At 42.9% G+C, this 20,346-nt stretch overlaps 1 protein-coding gene across 2 annotated transcripts in view; it reads left to right on the forward strand.

Moving 5' to 3' along the window:
- The first annotated feature begins 7,542 nt into the window (after positions 1-7,542).
- Positions 7,543-20,346, forward strand: part of tgfa (transforming growth factor, alpha) — a 113,873-nt gene continuing 101,069 nt past the window's right edge. The window contains exon 1 of one of the 2 annotated variants that reach the window (XM_073069710.1): positions 7,543-7,650. In XM_073069710.1, coding sequence (XP_072925811.1) covers positions 7,611-7,650 — 40 coding nt within the window. In that variant the 5' untranslated portion in view covers positions 7,543-7,610. The remainder of the gene's footprint in view (positions 7,651-20,346) is intronic. The other variant, XM_073069644.1, reaches the window with a different exon arrangement.

The raw sequence follows: 20,346 nt of genomic DNA on the forward strand, positions 1-20,346 counted from the left end.
CTTGTTCAACCTTTCTCTGTAACTTAAGTGCTGAAACCCAGGTAACATCCTAGTAAATCGTCTCTGCACTCTCTCTAATTTATTGATATCTTTCCTATAATTCAGTGACCAGAACTGTACACAATATTCCAAATTTGGCCTTACCAATGCCTTGTACAATTTTAACATTACATCCCAACTTCTGTACTCAATGCTCTGATTTATAAAGGCCAGCGTTCCAAAAGCCTTCTTCACCACCCTATCTACATGAGACTCCACCTTCAGGGAACTATGCACTGTTATTCCTAGATCTCTCTGTTCCACTGCATTCCTCAATGCCCTACCATTTACCCTGTATGTTCTATTTGGATTATTCCAGCTAAAATGTAGAACCTCACACTTCTCAGCATTAAACTCCATCTGCCAACGTTCAGCCCATTCTTCTAACCGGCATAAATCTCCCTGCAAGCTTTGAAAACCCACCTCATTATCCACAACACCTCCTACCTTAGTATCATCAGCATACTTACTAATCCAATTTACCACCCCATCATCCAGATCATTTATGTATATTACAAACAACATTGGGCCCAAAACAGATCCCTGAGGCACCCCGCTAGTCACCGGCCTCCATCCCGATAAACAATTATCCACCACTACTCTCTGGCATCTCCCATCTAGCCACTGTTGAATCCATTTTATTACTCCAGCATTAATACCTAACGACTGAACCTTCTTAACTAACCTTCCATGTGGAACTTTGTCAAAGGCCTTGCTGAAGTCCATATAGACTACATCCACTGCCTTACCCTCGTCAACATTCCTTGTAACTTCTTCAAAAAATTCAATAAGGTTTGTCAAACATGACCTTCCATGCACAAATCCATGCTGGCTACTCCTAATCAGATCCTGTCTATCCAGATAATTATAAATACTATCTCTATTAATACTATTAATGCAGCAGGTTGGGGGGCAGGTGTCCAGGAAATAGAGAAAATGCAGGTGAAATAGCATAAATAGTAGAGCAAGAGAGAACCTGTTCTTTGAAGGAGGAGGACATTTCTCATGTTCCAGCCTCATCCTGGGAACTGATGCAGTAAAGACAAAGGAACCATGAAAAAGGCATTTATATGGAAGACAGTGTGGGAAAAGATATAATCAAGATAGCAGTGTGAATCTCAAACGAGAGAAAATCTGCAGATGCTGGAAATCCAAGCAACACACACAAAATGCTGTAAGAACTCAGCAGGCCAGGCAGCATCTATAGAAAAGAGTAAACAGTTGACATGTCAGGCCAAGACCCTTCAGTGTAGCAATGTGATTTGATGGGATTATAAAAAATTTCTGTGGGCAATTCGTCTCCAGTGATGTTGCAGAGAAGTTGAAAAAGGGGACAGAGGTGTCAAAAGTGGACAAAATAAATTTAACAGTAGGGTGGAAGTTGAAAGTTCAGTATGGGTGCATGAAGCAGCACCAATGCAGTTGTCAGTGTAGTGTGGAAAGATTTGGGGACCATTACAAGGGAGAACTTGGAACAAGGACTGTTCTAGGTAGCTAACAAAAAGGCAGGCATAGTTAGGGCCATGCAGGTGTGCATGGTTACTCCTTGAGTTTGGAGAAAGTGGGAAGGGCCAAAAGAGGTATTTGTTGAGTGTGAGGACTAGTTCTGCCAGATGAAGCAGGGCGATGATGAAGATGAGCTGGGTGGTCTGTTGGCAAGAAAGAAGTGAAGAGCATTAAGTCCTTCTTGATGGATATAGAAGTGTATAGGGACTGGATAATCCATGATGAAAATGAGATGATCAAGGCTAGGGAATTGTATGTCGAGAGCATATGAAGTGTCACCGATGATGTTGGGATGGGACTGAATTGAGGACTAGTTTATTGTTGTTAGCATTAAAATTGGTGAAACAAAATAGCCAACAGAGACAAGGGAAAAATGGTTGTATAGGAAAATTCCATTGGAAACAAATATCTGAGTGCAGCTGAGGGATTTGGGATGACAGATGTGTTGTTCACAAAAAGGATAATTGGACAAAGGGGAAACAAAAGACTTGGGTCTATTTCCAAGCAGAAGGAACTAAATATGAGCAAGGTTAAATTGTTTAGAACCAGGGTTGGAATGCACCCAGTCTCCCTCCATATTATAATAACAATGAGGAGACCTTCAAGAGAATGCATCTGGGCTCACTGGGACTAGAACTGTGAGGTTATAGTCAACATGAAAAGACTGAGCAGAAACTGGATGTCAAAGTGGTACAGCTGGTAGCATTTTAGACTCACAAGTCCAATGGTATGGATTCAGTACTGATCTTCTGCACTCTGTGTATGGAGTTTGCAAGTTGGTAGGTTAATTGGCCACAGTAAATGCTCCTAATGTGTTGGTGTGTGATAGATTCTGGGAGGAGTTGATGGGTATCCAGGAATAACATTTATTGAGTGTAGGATTAATGTAAATGGATACTTGATATTTGGTGCAAAAGCAATGGTTTCTCTGCTTTATGACTATCTCTATAAATTACTCAGGGAGAACCAACACGGAGAATGTGCAAGCACCACACAATACGAAGTCAAGATTTAACTTGTGTTGTTGGAGTGTGAGACAGCAGAACTACCTGCGCCACCTTCAAATACACACAAAGTCACCATACACCAGACTTACAGAGGACAAGGTGGAACAGAGTTTTCCATACTCATAGCCTGATCACATAACTGAGAAGGTCCAGGGATCAGAAATCTGAAGAATTGTAGGTTGATTTTTAAAGGACTGACCTCAGGACTGTTTGACTGTTTGGAATGATCGGTTCATTCCAAAGAGGAAGAAAGATCCTAAGGGGAGTAAGGGGCGGCCGTGGCTGATAAGGGAAGTAAAGGGCAGTATAAAAATAAAAGAGAAAAAGTATAACATAGCAAAGATGAGCGGGAAACCGGAGGACAGGGAAGCTTTTAAAGAGCAACTGAAGATAACAAAAAAGGCAATACGCCAAGAAATAATGAGGTACGAAGGTAAACTAGCCAAGAATATAAAGGAGGATAGTAAAAGCTTCTTTAGGTATGTGAATAGCAAAAAAAAGCTAAGACCAAAATTGGGCCATTGAAGACAGAAACAGGTGAATTTATTATGGGGAACAAGGAAATGGCAGAGGAGTTGAACAGGTACTTTGGATCTGTCTTCACTAGGGAAGACACAAACAATCTCCCAGATGTAATAGTGGCCAAAGGAACTAGGGTAAAGGATGAACTGAAGGAAATTTATATTAGGCAAGAAACGGAGTTGGATAGACTGTTGAGTCTGAAGGCAGATGAGTCCCCGGGACCTAATGGTCTGCATCCCAGGGTACTTAAAGAGGTGGCTCTAGAAATTGTGGACGTATTGGTAATCATTTTCCAATGTTCTATAGATTCAGGAACAGTTCCTGCTGATTGGAGGGTGGCTAATGTTGTCCCACTTTTCAAGAAAGGAGGGAGAGAGAAAACAGGGAATTATAGACCGGTTAGCCTGACGTCAGTGGTGGGAAAGATGCTGGAGTCAATTATAAAAGAGGAAATTACGACACATTTGGATAGCAGTAGAAGGGTCAGTCGAGTCAGCATGGATTTATGAAAGGAAAATCATGCTTGACTGATCTTCTGGAGTTTTTTGAGGATGTAAGTATGAAAATGGATAAGGGAGAGCCAGTGGATGTAGTGTACCTGGACTTCCAAAAAGCTTTTGATAAAGTCCCACATAGGAGATTAGTGGGCAAAATTAGGGCACATGGTATTGGGGCAGAATACTGACATGGACTGAAAATTGGCTGGCTGACAGGAAACAAAGAGTAGCGATTAACGGGTCCCTTTCAGAATGGCAGGCTGTGACCAGTGGGGTACCACAAGGTTCAGTGCTGGGACCGCAGCTGTTTACAATATACATTAATGATTTAGATGAAGGGATTAAAAGTAACATTAGCAAATTTGCTGATGACACAAAGCTGGGTGGCAGTGTGAAATGTCAGGAGGATGTTATGAGAATGTAGGGTGACTTGGACAGGTTGGGTGAGTGGGCAAATGTATGACAGATGCAGTTTAATGTGGATAAATGTGAGGTTATCCACTTTGGTGGCAAGAACAGGAAGGAGTCAAGTTAGGAAAAGGGGAAGTACAAAGAGATCTAGGTGTTCTTGTATATCAGTCAATGAAAGCAAGCATGCAGTGAAGAAAGCTAATGGCATGCTGGCCTTTATAACAAGAGGAATTGAGTATAGGAGTAAAGAGGTCCTTCTGCAGCTGTACAGGGCCCTGGTGAGACCTCACCTGGAGTATTGTGTGCAGTTTTGGTCTCCAAATTTGAGGAAGTACATTCTTGCTATTGAGGGAGTGCAGCGTAGGTTCACAAGGTTAATTCGCGGAATGGCGGGACTGTCATATGTTGGAAGATTGGAGCAACTGGGCTTGTATACACTGGAATTTAGAAGGATGAGAGGGGATATGATTGAAACATATAAGATTATTAAGGGATTGGACACACTGGAAGCAGGAAGCATGTTCCCGCTGATGGGTGAGTCCAGAACTAGAGGCCACGGTTTAAGAATAAGGGGTAGGCCATTTAGAACAGAGATGCGGAAAAACTTTTTCACCCAGAGAATGGTGGATATGTGGAATGCTCTGCCCCAGAAGGCAGTGGAGGTCAAGTCTCTGGATGCATTCAAGAGAGAGTTAGATAGAGCTCTTATAGATAGCGGGGTCAAGGGATATGGGGAGAGGGCAGGAACGGGGTACTGATTGTGTATGATGAGCCATGATCACGGTGAATGGTGGTGCTGGCTAGAAGGGCCAAATGGCCTACTCCTGCACCTACTGTCTATTGTCTATTGTCTATTGAAAAAAAAAGGCTGTGACGCAAATCTAATTTGGAATTATTTCAATTAATTCTATAATTCTGTGTCTTCCTGCAGCTGTTATTTGTGTGACAATAGAGTGAATTTATCATGAAAGTATTATGAATATTCTGCTGGTTACATTATCAGTCATATAATCCTGTTACCTGTACAGACGATCGGAAAATGTGATTTCATATCCTACTGGGGGAATTTAAGTTCAGTTAATAAATAAAAAAAGCTAATGCTTATTGCAAAATACCCTAATGTTTTATAAAAGTAGTGTTGAAAAGAAATTCACTGTCTGCATCTGACTGGGTCATATGTGATTCTGATTCACAGCAAAGTATTTGCTGATTTGCCTCTGAAACAGGATGAACAGGTAATTAAGAGCAAATGATAGCCTTGCCAGTAATTTCAGCCTAAGAATGAGGAACTGTTCCATGTCTTGTCAAGGTCATCAGACTGAAATTCCTTAACCCTGTGGTCCCTGTCCCAAGCATCTTCTCCTCACTTAACTATTAGAGGATATCAGTGAAATTCAGCCAATGGAGATGAGGGTCATATCAGATTTGATGGGCTGAACAGTCTCCTCCTGTCCAAGATATTTTTGCATTTATTATCATATATACTAATCATTCTCTTGGTACTCAGCCTAGAATTTAAGAGCTTTTTGTGTTCACTCTATTGCATCCCAATACTGTGCATCTGTTGTAAAGGACAAAGTTTGTCACATGTTTAGTAAGTTTCAAAATGCTTCACATCCATTGTGTTCCTTTCAAGTGGCAGTCACCACTGCTGTTAGAAAACATTCCCACTAATTGACACATAACAAGAAGCCACAATCTCTTATACTGTTGGTTGATGGAAGAATGTTGGCCAAGATTACATTTACATTCTCTTCCATATAAGGCCTCAGTACAACACGTTTCAAAGATGGTATCTGTGATAATACCGCAATAGATCAGGACTGTACTGTTTACTTCAGCATTGATGCCTCTAAGGGATGCAACACCTCATTCCAAGCCTAACAAACACCAGTGTGGGCAGGCAAGTAGCCACACAATTCACTGATGCCAGCATCTTCTCACACACTGGGAGTCAATGTATCAGTTGTGGATAGTACTCTTATCTCTGAGGCTTAGTTCAAAGTTCAAAGTTAAAAATAAATTTATTATCAAACTACATACATGTCACCACATACAACCTTGATGTTCATTTTCTTGAGGGTATACTCAATAAATCCATAATATAATAATAACCGTAATAGAATCAGTGAAAGACTCTATTAAATGGGCATAGAACCAAAGTGCAAAAGACAACAAACTGTGCAAATACAAAAAGAAAGAAGACATAATAATAAGAAGTATGCAATAAACATTGAGAACATGAGATGAAGAGTCCTTGAAAGTGAGTCCGCAGGTTGTGGGAACAGTTCAGTGATGGGGCATGTGAAGTTGAGTGAAGTTATATCCTCTGGTTCAAGAGCCTGATAGTTGAGGGGTAATAACTTCTCCTGAACCTGGTGGTGTGACTCCTTAGGGTCTTGTACCTTCTTCCTGATGGCAGCAGTGAGAAGAGTGCATAGCCTGGTTATATCTCATGGAGGGATGTGAAGACATATTTTCAGTTCTATTCTGTAATGCAGGTGGAGATGCATTGAAGAAGGTACTCACGCTGTGTCTAATAGAGTGAAGCTTTCCAAGACACTTCATATACAGATGTAACAGTGCTGTTTAAGAGGCTATTAGATAAGCTTATGAATATGAATAAATTGGAGGGATATGGATGAGAATTAAATCAGGGCAGTGCAGCTGAAAGGCTGGAAGAGCCTATCGTGCTGTATCTCTAAAATTAAATAAAATGTGCAGGCAGAAGAAAATTAAAGAGCAAACACGAGGAAATCTGCAGATGCTGGAAATTCAAACAACACACACAAAATGCTGGTGGAACACAGCAGTCCAGGCAGCATCTGTAAGGAGAAACACTGTTGACATTTCGGGCCAAGACCCTTCATCAGGACTAGTCTAGTCTGGCCTGCTGTGTTCCACCAGCATTTTGTGTGTGTTGTTAGAAGAAAATTAACCTAATTTTGGTAATTTGGCCGAAGAGTCTGTTCCTCTGCTGTTCTGTGTTTTAAGGGAGTACTGTCTTCTAGATGAAATTTTAAAACAGTATGTTATCTCAGGTGAAACTATACCAAGACTCTCTTCAGATCCAGGGCAGTAGGATCATCCAGTGTAATGTCTATTTCACAACCAGCATCTCTAAACACAGACCAGTTGATTACTCTTGTGGCAGCTAATTGTGTATGAATTGTCTACCAAGTTTCCAACATTTTACAGTGACACTCTATATATGTTACTGCAGTTATACAGCTATGGCCATTTCACGTGGTATATACTGTTTTTATTTTTTTTGGAAGATAATAACGACGGCATCGGTATCTCCATATATTTACATTCCAGTGAATCACTGAATCAGCAAAGATAGACGTATTCATGTTTAAATTTAGGTCAAACATTACAATTACAACGTGGTTAAACATAACAATTCTTTCAATCATATTTAAGAAACCAAGAAAAATACATGTGTGTTTTAATGATATGCCGACTGTTGATAGAATTCCGGGCAGAAGGGCAATACGGCTTTAAGAGTTTGCGGGAAGGTCCTCCCTTTTGCCTGGAAGGTCACATCCACTTTCCGTCTCTGCCTGACGACAGCCCAACCCACTAACACTGCAATCTACAGAGTGTACACACAACTACAAGTACGATGTGGAGTTCCATTGGGGAAGTGATTATCATATTTTCAGGTAAGAATTCAACCACTTTCGTTCTCCCTTCCTTCTAAGAATTACAGAAATATTTTATTTTCTGATGTCTATTTTTTAAGTGTTGGAATCCTTAGACCTGTTTTATTTCGCTGTTATTTGTCACACTGCGAGTCTGTACCTGTTCATGTTTCGCTGCTAATCCTGAAGATGCTATTTAAGGCCAAAAGAATTCTTGCTTTCTGCCCTGTACACAGTCTCGATCCGATCATCCAGTCGCGTTGTGACAATCTCAGTCAGTCTGTGAATCCTGTTAAATTCTAAAGGATTTTTTTTAAAAATCCGAATTCACCATTTATAGTAAAAGATAGTCCCAACCTTTAGGCAAGTGACTCGAGATTTTCTAATTGAAAACTGAAGGCAGATTTGGCTGAGCAGTTGAGTGTCGGTTTTTCAGAGTAGCTTGGCGAAACAGCAGGTAAGGTTGATCTGAGCTCCCGGCTATCGTCTTACTGCAGAGTGGAACACCATGTTCCATGGACCGCGGAGATTGAGCAACGTTAAAACTGATTTTATAGTAAGGATTGATTTGTTTTTAACGTGAAAGCTCCAAATTCGATTGATATTTTATCAATCGGTCACTGTAGTGCCAGTATTCAAAGTTACGAGCTGTTAGTGAGGTCGAAGGCAATTCTAATTTGAACCGCTTCGAATTCAATTAAGAGACTTTCAAATCACTACACTGACCCGGAAGAAGGTTCAAACTAGTAAACCCTGTTAAACCTGGAAGGGCCGCTGCATACTGGCTTCAAAAACTCCACAGTGAAGGAGTTGGTTTGAAAATGTTTTACGAGAAGAGCATCAAAGCTAAATTAACCGTGCCTAATTATATAGAGAATAATTGTACTTGATCATCAATCCTCCGGTGATATTGTCAACATGGCGAAGCTTTAGAAGTTGTCCCTTGAAACATAAAATCTTTCATATATTTGCATCTCGTTATGTCCGGAACTTGAGAATTCCTGGTGTCCTTTTGAAGTGCGGCCACTGCTCTAATGCAAGAATCATTGCTACCAAATTGAGCATAGCATGCTCCCACAAACTTCACTATCACTTGATTGGTTATGAATATTGACCCGTCAACAGTCTGTACTTCATTGAATTTCCCAGGGTTGGGGAGTGAAGAACCAGAGAGCATCGGTTCAAGGTGAGGGGAGAGATTTAATAAGAACCGAAGGATGATCAGTATGTGGAATGATATTACAATATTACATGGACAGGCACACGAATAAGACAGGTTTAGAAGGATGTGGGACAAACACAAGCGAATGTGACTAGATTAAATGGAAATCTTGGTTAAATGATCCTAATAGTGCGTTTCTGTACTAAATTAATGTAGGATGTAGATTAACCATGATCAGACAGTAATGACACCAACGTGAAGGGCTGAGTGGTCTCCTTGTTATTCATGCAGTTGATGGACCAGATGAGCTTTGCATGTCCAAAATCCCCTCATGGTAATTTTTGGGATGGCATCGGTGAGGCTTGTGACTGCTGCCCATTCCTAATGGTGGTGGACTGCCATTGCAGCCCTTCTGCTGAACGTGCTCCTCAGTTCTGATGGGAAGAGAATTCAATAATTCTACGATTTTGACCCAGTAGTAATCAAAGAACGATAGACATTTACCGGTCAGGATATTGATGTGTTTTTTTTTAAGTACAGGATGTGCAAGGTAAGGTAGAATGATTTTGATGATTAGGCAAAGGTGGTCAAAAGATTCCCTTCCATTATGGCCTTGATGTATTTTAAACCAGAAGTACAGTATACGTTGAGATCACACATATGGCCCGTTCCCCCTGTACTATCATTCGGTGATAAAAGACACAAGTTCCCAACTCATTCCTTAGTTGAATTCATGTCTTGAGTTTACAGCCAGCACAGTGATCGCAACTAAGCGTTGGAGTTGGAGTTATAGCCTGGGGTGCTGTTCATTTCCGCATGGTTACGCTGAAGGCAGATGAGTCAGATGGAATATTGATTATTTTTAAAATGAATATATCGTTCGAGGCAGAAATAAGACGTAATTCAAGTTGGCAACTTTCATCCTATGTCAGGAAGGCAGCCTCGTGCGAATTGTGCTTTCATTTTAAACTGAGAGTTGAGTTTGCAAAGTGAGGTATAATGGGTTCTGACTGTATTCCTGTCACACAGAGTTAGATTTGTTCCCTCCAGCATCTCTCCTCTGCAGGACTCCGTGTTAACCCTTCAAGAACTGAATTGGGTATTTTTCCAATCAAACTATCCAGCAATCTGCTCGATCGATGCAGATCATTTTTTCTTTCATTGGTGTTGGGAAATATTATATATCACCTGATTGGAATCGTGGTTTCATATCTCACGTTCAAAAATCTGTGGCTGCCGCGACGCTGCCCCCACCCATTGGTGCGGCAGTCCCCTCTCCCCGCAGCGCTGCGGCTCCCCCATCTCTCCCCACCACCGCCACTGCTGTCCCACGCAGTTGCAGCTCTCCCCGACACCGCCACAGCTCCCACGGAACATAGCGGTTCCTCCACTCCCCCCGCCGCTGGAGGGTTTGAGTTATAGATAGAGGCTGGACGGGCCAGGACTGTTTCCTGGATTGAAGGAGGCTGAGGGATAGCTTTATTGAGGTTTATAAAATCATATGATGGACGGTCATACTTTTTAACAAAGGGTATAGAAATCAAAAATGAGATTGTGTAGGTTTAAAGTGAGGGCAGAAAGATCTAAAAGAAATCTGAGGAGCATTTTTCAAACACAATGGATGGTGCATATATGGAATGAGTTGCCAGAGGGAGTGACTGAGGGAAGTGTAATGTTTAGGGGACTTCGGAGCAGTTACATAGGAAGTGGACTATCTCAGGAAGGCAACATGGTCAGCATGGATGAATTGTGCCAAAGGGCCTATTTTCCACACTGTTTTCCTTTGTGGTGATTCCCACTCCTTCCTCCTGCACACAGGATGTTGGCAGTGAGGAATTCTCAACTTTCCACCCTCCCTCCAGTTCAAGGTGAGGGAATTCTCTGCACTGTCTGCGTGTTTTTGCCCATCTCCAGACATCCACCTCCTTGCTACCCAACAAAGTGTTGTTGAACCACTATCACATTCTCTCTCTCCTCATTTTTCATCCAGACCTTTGAGCCAACATTTTAGGTTCAAACTTTTCTGGGCTGGGCAGCAAAGAGAACCATAATCATCTTGAGATTGTGGTTTCCTCTTGGAGTTTTGAAAGATGCCATGCCTGTTGCTTCCTGTCCCCCAGCCTACTCCCCATGCCAGTGAAACAAAGAGGCCAATAGAAGCAGCACAAACTGGACCACATTTGCTCTTACAACTCTTCCAGAACAAGAGCTAGATTCATTAGTATGCACTCTTCTCTCTTCTTTGCACAGATATTTTTACAAGTAAACAAGGGATTTAATTTTGTTTGAGTAAATTGGTAGCTTAGTCTCCCTGCTAATCTCCCCTAATCTGTGCTAAAGATGTTGCAGGGAATCCTGGCATAATATGAAAGGACTGGCTTTAGCTATGGAAGACAGAAACTCCCAGATACTCTTTCATGTTGTGTTAGGATTGCAGATCCATCTCATGTAAACATTTTTCATTATAGACTTCTCTTTAAAACTGATCCGTAAGGGTTAGTGAAATATCTTCTTGAAACACTGATGCATGTATGGTTAAACCTAGTAGTTGCCAAACAGAATGCAGGTTAAAGTCGGTGTGTTGAAATTAGAACTCAGTATGGTTCATGACAATCAGTGGCTCAACATTGTCTGCCAAATCCCGAGAGATGAATGATAGGGTGCTGTATACTGGTGGGTGGTGAGGCCCCAGTCAAATCCCTGCATGTAGTTCTAATCACCACAAAACAGAATGGCTCAGGCAAATACATCTGGTGTCAGGAAAAGATTGACAAATTAGATGCTTCTTCTTCGCAGGTAAGAAGAAATTAGAGTCATAGAATCATAGAAAAGTACAGCAGAGAAACAGGCCCTTCAGCTCATCTGGTCTGTGCCGAATAACTTAATCTGCCAGCTTCCATCAACCTGCACCAGGACCATAGCCCTCCATGCCACTACCATACATGTACTGGCTCAAACTTCTTTTAACTGTTGAAATCAAGCTGGTGTACACCATTTGTATTGGCAGCTCATTCCACATTCTCACTGCGCTCTGAGTGAAGAAGTTTCCCCTCATATTCTACATAGAAACATAGAAAACCTACAGCACAGTACAGGCCCTTTGCCCACAATGCTGTGCTGAACATGTGCTTATTTTATAAATTACCTAGGGTTACCCATAGCCCTCTATTTTTCTAAGCTCCATGTACCTATCCAGGATCCTCTTAAAAGACCCTATTGTATCCACCTCCACCACCGTCGCAACAGCCCACTCACCTCTCTCTGCATAAAAAACTTACCCCTGACATCCTCTCTGTACCTCTTTCCAAGCACAGTAAAACTGTGTCCTCTCATGTTAGCCATTTCAGCCCTAGGAAAAAGCTTCTGACTATCCACATGATCAATGCCTCTCACCTACGTTAGGATGCTTTCATCGACTATAGCTCACATTTAATACCATCATTCCCACAATCCTGATTGAAAAGTTGCAGAACCTGGGTCTCTGTACCTTCTTCTGCAATTGGATCCTCAGCTTCCTAATTGGAAGACCACAATCTGTGCAAATTGGTAATAATGTATCCTCCTCGCTGATGATCAACTCTGGTGCTCCTCAGGTTTGTGTGCTTAGCCCACTGCTCTACTCTCTAAATACACATGACAGTGTGGCTAGGCATAGCTCAAATACCATCTATAAATTTGATGATGATACAGTCATTGTTGGTAGAATCTCAGGTGGTGACGAGAGGGCATACAGGAATGAGATATGCCAACTCGTGAAGTGGTGTTGCAGCAACAACCTAGCACTCAATGTCAGTAAGATGAAAGAGCCGATTGTGGATTTCATGAAGGATAAGATGAAGGAAGATTTACCAATCCTCATAGAGGGATCAGAAGTGGAGAGGAGCAGCTTCAAGTTCCTGGGTGCCAAGATCTCTGAGGATCTAACCTGGTTCCAACTTGTCGATGAAGTTATAAAGAAGGCAAGACAGCGGCTGTACTTTATTAGGAGTTTCAAGAGATTTGGCATGTCAAGAAATACACTCAAAAGCTTCTATACTTGCACCGTGGAGAGCATTCTGACAGGCTACATCACTGTCTGGTATGGAGGGGCTACTGCACAGACTGAAAGAAGCTGCAGAAGGTTATAAATCGAGTCAGCTCCATCTAGGGTACTAGCCTATAAAGTACCCAGGACATTTTTAGGGAGTGCTGTCTCAGAAAGGCAGCTTCCATTATTATGTACTTCCAGCACCCAGGGCATGTCCTTTTCTCACTGTTACCATCAGGTAGGAGGTACAGAACATAGAACATGGAACAATACAGCACAGTACAGGTACTTTGGCCCACAATGTTGTGCTGACCCTTAAACCCTGCCTCCCATATATCCCCACACCTTAAATTCCTCCATATACCTGTGAAGCCTGAAGACACACACAGCGATTCAGGAACAGCTTCTTCCCCTCTGCTATCTGATTCATAAATGGACAATGAATCTTTGGACACTACCTCACTTTTTTTAAATATACAAACGTACATTATTTCTTAAATCTTTTTAAAAGTCCATTCAATATAGGTAATTGATAATCTTGTTAATTTATTATTACTATTATTTTTATTTTATTTTTTATTATTATCATTATTTTTTCTTTCTGCTAGATTATGTATTGCATTGAACTGCTGCTGCTAAGTGAACAAATTTCACGTCACATGCCGGTGATAAGCCTGATTCTGATTCTGATTGTGATCATCTTATACAACTTTTTCAGGTGACCTCTCATCCTACATCGCTCTAAGCAGAAAAGGCCAAGTTCACTCAATCTATTCTCATAAGGCACGCTCGCCAATCCTCTCAGCTCTTGAACTCAATCCCACGGTTGATGAAGGCCATTATACTGTATGCCTTCTTAACCACACAATCAACCTGTGCAGCAGCTTTGAGTGTTCTATAGACTTGGACTCCAAGATCCCTCTGATTCTTCACACTACCAAGAGTCTTACCATGAATACTATATTCTGCCTTCATATTTGACCTACCAAAATGAACTACCTCACACATATCTGGGTTGAACTCCATCTGCCACTTCTCAGCCCAGTTTTGCATCCTATCAATTTCCCGCTGTAACCTCTGACAGCCCTCCACACTATCCACAGCATCCCCAACTTTTGTGTTATCAGCAACAGGAGATGGCTAACATGAGAGGGCACAGTTTTAAGGTGCTTGGAAGTAGGTAAGAGGAGATGTCAAGGATAACTTTTTTATGCAGAGAGTGGTGAGTGCGTGGAATAGGCTGCCAGCAACAGTGGTGAAGGCGGATATGATAGGGTCTTTTAAGAGACTCCTGGATAGGTACCTGGAGCTTAGAAAAATAGAGGGCTATGGGTAACCTGAGGTAATTTCCAAAGTAAGTACATGTTTGGCACAGCATTGTGGGCTGAAGGGCCTGTATTGACCTGTAGGTTTTCTATGTTTCTAAATTTACTAACCCATCCCTCCACTTCCTCATCCAGGTCATTTATAAAAATCACAAAGAGAAGGGTCCCAGAACAGATCCTGGAGGCACATCACTTGTCAGCAACCTCTATGCAGAAAATGACCCGTCTACAACCAATCTGTGCCTTCTGTGTGCAAGCCAGTTCTGGATCCACAGAGCAATGTCCCTTTGGATCCCATGCCTCCTTATTTTCTCAATAAGCCTTCCATGGGGTACCTTATCAAATGCCTTGCTGAAATCCATATACACTACATCTACTGCTCTAACTTCATCAATGTATTTAGTCACATCCTCAAAAAATTAATTCAGGCTCATTAGGCACAACCTGCCTTTGACAAAGCCATGTTGACTGTGGCCTCCGTCGGTCGTGGTCAACCATGGGCACTGCGCCTCTGGTAGTCACCTGGAGTGGCTTCTTCAGGACGCAAGCCAGGGCAGAGTTGATATGGAGATCTGTCTGTTGCCCATGCAGTGGGACTCCCCTGTCCATGCTGATGATAGATCCAAAGGAATGACGAAAGTCGATACAGTTTGGTGCCAGCAGCATTGCAGGAGTTGCTGTGCCGATGCTGGGTACAGCAGTCAGCCGGCTTCGAGACTCCGGCTCCAGATTTTTCCTCGGGGTTTACTCCCAAAGCCTGTCCCATGAGCAGGTATAGTCGTTAGGCAGCGGAGGTTTGAAATAAGAGTTTTCCCTCTCCTAAATGAGCTACCATCCATGGTTAATGAGCCCTATCTGCCTGGAGCAACTGGTTTTAAGGCGCCAGTGGTCCGCCTTTGCCCCTTCTCCTGTCAATGAGAACAGCTCCACCAGGCATAAGAACTATGTCACACGTGAAGGCCAGGAGTTGGACTGGGTTGTCAGAAGCTGTTTGAGATGCACGCCATGAAGAGCATTTGTTTAGCAGGGGGAGCTCGTCCCCACTATCACCCTTCAGCTATGACTACCCTTTGACTATTCCTAATCATATTATACCTCTCCAAATGTTCTTAAATCCTACCTCTCAGGATCTTTTCCCTCAACTCACCAGCCACTGAAGTAAGACTCACTGGTCTATAATTTCCTGGGCTATCTCTACTCCCTTTCTTGAATAAGGGAACAACATCCACAACCCTCCAATTCTCTGGAACCTCTTCCATCCCAAACTCCTTCCTCACCTCCCACAGTAGCCTGGGGTATATCTAGTCCGGTCCCAGTGACTTATCCAACCTGATGCTTTCCAAAAGCTCCAGCACATCCTCTTTCTTAACGTCTATATGCTCAAGCTTTTCAGTCCACTGTAAGACATCCCTACACTCGCCAAGGTCCTTTTCCGTAGTGAATACTAAAGCAAAGAACTCATTAAGTACCTCCGCTACCTCTTCCAGTTCCATACACACTTTTCCACTGTCACACTTGATTGATCTTATTCTCTCACATCTTATCTTCTTGCTCTTCACATACTTGTAGAATGCCTTGGAGTTTTCCTTAATCCTGCTTGCCAAGACCTTCTCATGGCCCCTTCTGGCTCTCCTGCTAGCTTTATAATTTTCTAGATCTCTGTAGTTATCTGGTTTTTTAACCTTTTTTAAGCTTTTTTCTTCTTGACTAGATCTTCAACAGCCTTTGTACACCATTGTTCCTGTACCCTACCATCTTTTCCCTGTCTCATTGGAACGTACATATGCAGAACACCATGCAAATATCCCCTGAACATTTGCCACATTTCTGCCATACATTTCCCTGAGAACATCTGTTTTCAATTTATGCTTCCAAGTCCCTGCCTGATAGCCTCATATTTACCCTTACTCAATAGACAATAGACAGTAGGTGCAGGAGTAGGCCATTCAGCCCTTCTAGCCAGCACCGCCATTCACTGTGATCATGGCTGATCATACACAATCAGTACCCCATTCCTGCCCTCTCCCCATATCCCTTGACCCCGCTATCTATAAGAGCTCTATCTAACTCTCTCTTGAATGCATCCAGAGACTTGGCCTCCACTGCCTTCTGGGGCAGAGCATTCCACATATCCACCACCCTCTGGGTGAAAAAGTTTTTCCGCATCTCTGTTCTAAGTGGCCTACCCCTTATTCTTAAACTGTGGCCTCTAGTTCTGGACTCACCCATCAGCGGGAACATGCTTCCTGCCTCCAGTGTGTCCAATCCCTTAATAATCTTATATGTTTCAATCAGATCCCCTCTCATCCTTCTAAATTCCAGTGTATACAAGCCCAGTCGCTCCAATCTTCCAAAATATGACAGTCCCGCCATTCCAGGAATTAACCTTGTGAACCTACGCTGCCCTCCCTCAATAGCAAGAATGTCCTTCCTCAAATTTGGAGACCAAAACTGCACACAATACTCCAGGTGGGGTCTCACCAGGGCCCTGTACAGCTGCAGAAGGACCTCTTTACTCCTATACTCAATTCCTCTTGTTATAAAAGCCAGCATGCCATTAGCTTTCTTCACTGCCTGCTGTACCTGCATGCTTGCTTTCATTGACTGATGTACAAGAACACCTAGATCTCGTTGTACTTCCCCTTTTCCTAATTACTCCAATTAAACACTTTCCTAACTTGTCTGTTCCTATCCCTCTCCAATGTTGTGGAAAAGGAGATAGAATTGTGATTGAGACCTGACACCTGACCAGGTTCATTTCCCAATACCAAATCAAGTACAGCCTCTCTTCTTGCAGGCTTATGTGAATACTCTGTCAAGAAACTTTCCTGAACACACCTAACATACTCGACCCTATCTAAACTCCTTGCTCTAGGGAGATGCTAATCAATATTGTGGAAATTAAAATCCCCCATCACAACAACCTTGTTATTAGTGCACCGTTCCAGACTCAGTCTCTAGATCTGATCCTCAGTGTCCCTGTTATTATTGGGTGGTCTATAAAAAAACAGCCAGTAGAGTTATTGACCCCTTCCTGTTTCTAACTTCCACCCACAGAGACTCAGTAGACAATCCCTCCATGACTTCCTCCTTTTCTGCAGCCGTGACACTATCTCTGATCAGCAGTGCCATGCCCCCACCTCTTTTGCCTTCCTCCCTGTCCTTTCTGAAACATCTAAAGCCTGAAACTTGAAGTAGTCATTCCTGCCCCTGAGCCATCCAAGTCTCTGTAATGGCCACAACATCATAGCTCCAAGTACAGATCCACGTTCTAAGCTTATCCACTTTGTTCATGATGCTTCTTGCATTAAAATAGACACATCTCAAACCATCAATGAGAGCGCATCTCTTCTCTATCACCTGTCTATCCCCCCTCTCACTGCCTACAAGTTTTCCCTACTCAGTTCAGTTCCCATATCCCAGCAATTCTAGTTTAAACTCTCCCTGATAGCTTTAGCAATCCTCCCTGTCAGGATATTGGTCCCCATCAGATTCAAGTGCAACCCATCCTTTTTGTACAGGTCATGCCTACCTCAAAAGTGGTGCCAATGATCCAGAAATCTGAATCCTTACCCTCTGCTGCAATCCCTCGACCATTCATTTATTCTCCATCTCACTCTATTCCTATACTCACTGTCACATGGCACAGGCAGCAATCCTGAGATTGCTACCTTTGAGGTCCTGCTTCTCAGCTTCTTTCCTAACTCCCTGTAGACTGTTTTCAGGACTTACTCCCTTTTCCTACCTTTGTCGTTGGTACCAATATGTACCATGGCCTCTGGCTGGTCACCTTCCCACTTCCGGATATTGTTGACGTGATGAGAAACATCCCGGACCCTGGCACCTGGGAGGCAAACTACCATCCATGTTTCTTTCCTTCATCCACAGAATCACCTGTCTGCCCCTCTAACTATAAAGTCCTCTACCACTGCTGCCATCCTCTTCCTTTCCCTACCCTTCCGAGCCACAGGGCCAGACTCTGTGCTAGAGGCACAGCCACTGTTGCTTCCCCAGGTAAGGTCATTTCCTCCCCCCCCCCCCCCCCACAACAGTACTCAAACAGGAGTACTTATTGTTAAGAGGGACAGCCACAGGGGTACTCTCTAGTATCGGGCTTTTTCCCTTCCCTCTCCTGACTGTTACCTATTTATCTGTCTCCCAAGGTCCCGGTGTGACAACCTGCCTATAGCTCCTCTCTATCACCTCCTCACTTTCCCTGACCAGATGAAAGTCATTGAGCTGCATCTCCAGTTCCCTAACATGGTCTCTAAGGAGCTGTAGCTCAATGCACCTGGCACTGATGTGGCCATCCGGGAGGCTGGGAGTCTCCTGGACATCCCACATCTGAGACCCAGTACAGAACACTGGCCTCACAGACAAGCTTCCTATTTAGATGAAGGCATTGAGAATAACATCAGCAAATTTGCTGATGATACTAAGCTGGGTGGCAGTGTGACATGTGATGAGGATGTTAGGAGAATTCAGGGTGACTTGGATAGGCTGGGTGAGTGGGCAGATACTTGGCAGATGATGTTTAATGTGAACAAGTGTGAGGTTATCCACTTTGAGAGTAAGAACAGGAAAGCAGATTATTATCTGAACAGTGTAGAGTTAGGTAAGGGAGAAATACAAAGAGATCTAGGAGTCCTTGTTCAGCAGTCACTGAAGGTGAATGAGCAAGTGCAGCAGGCAGTGAAGAAGGCTAATGGAATGTTGGCCTTTATTACAAAGAGAATTGAATACAAGAGCAAGGAAATCCTCTTGCATTTTTACAGAGCCCTGGTGAGACCACACCTGGAGTATTGTGTACAGTTTTGGACTCCAGGGTTAAGGAAGGACATCCTGGCTGTAGAGGAAGTGCAGCGTAGATTCACGAGGTTAATTCCTGGGATGTCTGGACTGTCTTACGCAGAGAGGTTAGAGAGACTGGGCTTGTACACGCTGGAATTAAGGAGATTGAGAGGGGATCTGATTGAAACATATAAGATTATTAAGGGATTGGACTAGATAGAGGCAGGAAATATGTTCCAGATGCTGGGAGAGTCCAGTACCAGAGGGCATGGTTTGAGAATAAGGGGTAGGTCATTTAGGACAGAGTTAAGGAAAAACTTCTCCCAGAGAGTTGTGGGGGTCTGGAATGCACTACCTCAGAAGGTAGTGGAGGCCAATTCTCTGGATGCTTTTAAGAAGGAGCTAGATAGGTATCTTATGGATAGGGGAATCAAGGGATATGGGGACAAGGCAGGAACCGGGTATTGATAGTAGATGATCAGCCATGATCTCAAAATGGCGGTGCAGGCTCAAAGGGCCGAATGGTCTACTTCTGCACCTGTTGTCTATTGTCTATTCCTATTCTTAACAAGTAACTTACCTCACCTTGACCCATTATCTCTGTAGCCCCAATGAACCAAAGCTCTCCTACTCTGACTCCCTCTACTCTATTGCCTACTCTATAAAGCTGTCTTCTTTTTAAATCCTTCCCACTGATTTAACTCACTGATGTCCACGTGCTTGTACAGTCATGCCTCAATCAAACCGCTGAAGAAAAAACTCTTCTCCTTTTAAATCCTTTCCACCAGTTTAACTCGCTGACGTCCACATGCTTGCGCAGTTGTGTCTCGATCAAAATATTCTCCTTAAACTTTTCACCCTACAGCCTTAACACATGACCTCTAGTTCTGGTTCAGCACAATCTCAGTGGAAATAACCTGCTTTCATTGACCCTATATACACCCCTCATAATTTTGTATACCTCTATTAAATCTCCCCTCAATCTTCTATGTTCCAAGGATTACGGTCCTAACCTATTCAATCTTTCCTTATAACTCAGGTCCTCCAGACCCAGCAACATCCTTGCAAATTTTCTCTGTAGTCGTTCAACCTTATTTACATCTTTCCTGTAGGTACGTAACCAGAACTTCACACAATGCATTGCAACAAGTCATTTGATAAGGTACCCCATGTAAGGCTTATTGAGAAAGTAAGGAGGCATGGGGTCCAAGGGACCCTGCTTTGTGGATCCAGGACTGGCTTGCAGTCAGAAGGTAAAGAGTGTTTGTAGATGGGTCATATTCTGCATGGAGGTTGGTGACCAGTGTTGTGCCTTAAGGATCTTCTCTGGGATCCCTTTTCTTTGTGAATTTTATAAAATATCCTGGATGAGGAAGTGAAGGGATGGATTAGTAAATTTGCTGATGACACAA

Source organism: Hemitrygon akajei, chromosome 1 (genome assembly GCF_048418815.1).
Source record: "Hemitrygon akajei chromosome 1, sHemAka1.3, whole genome shotgun sequence".
In the NCBI taxonomy this organism is placed as follows: domain Eukaryota; kingdom Metazoa; phylum Chordata; class Chondrichthyes; order Myliobatiformes; family Dasyatidae; genus Hemitrygon; species Hemitrygon akajei.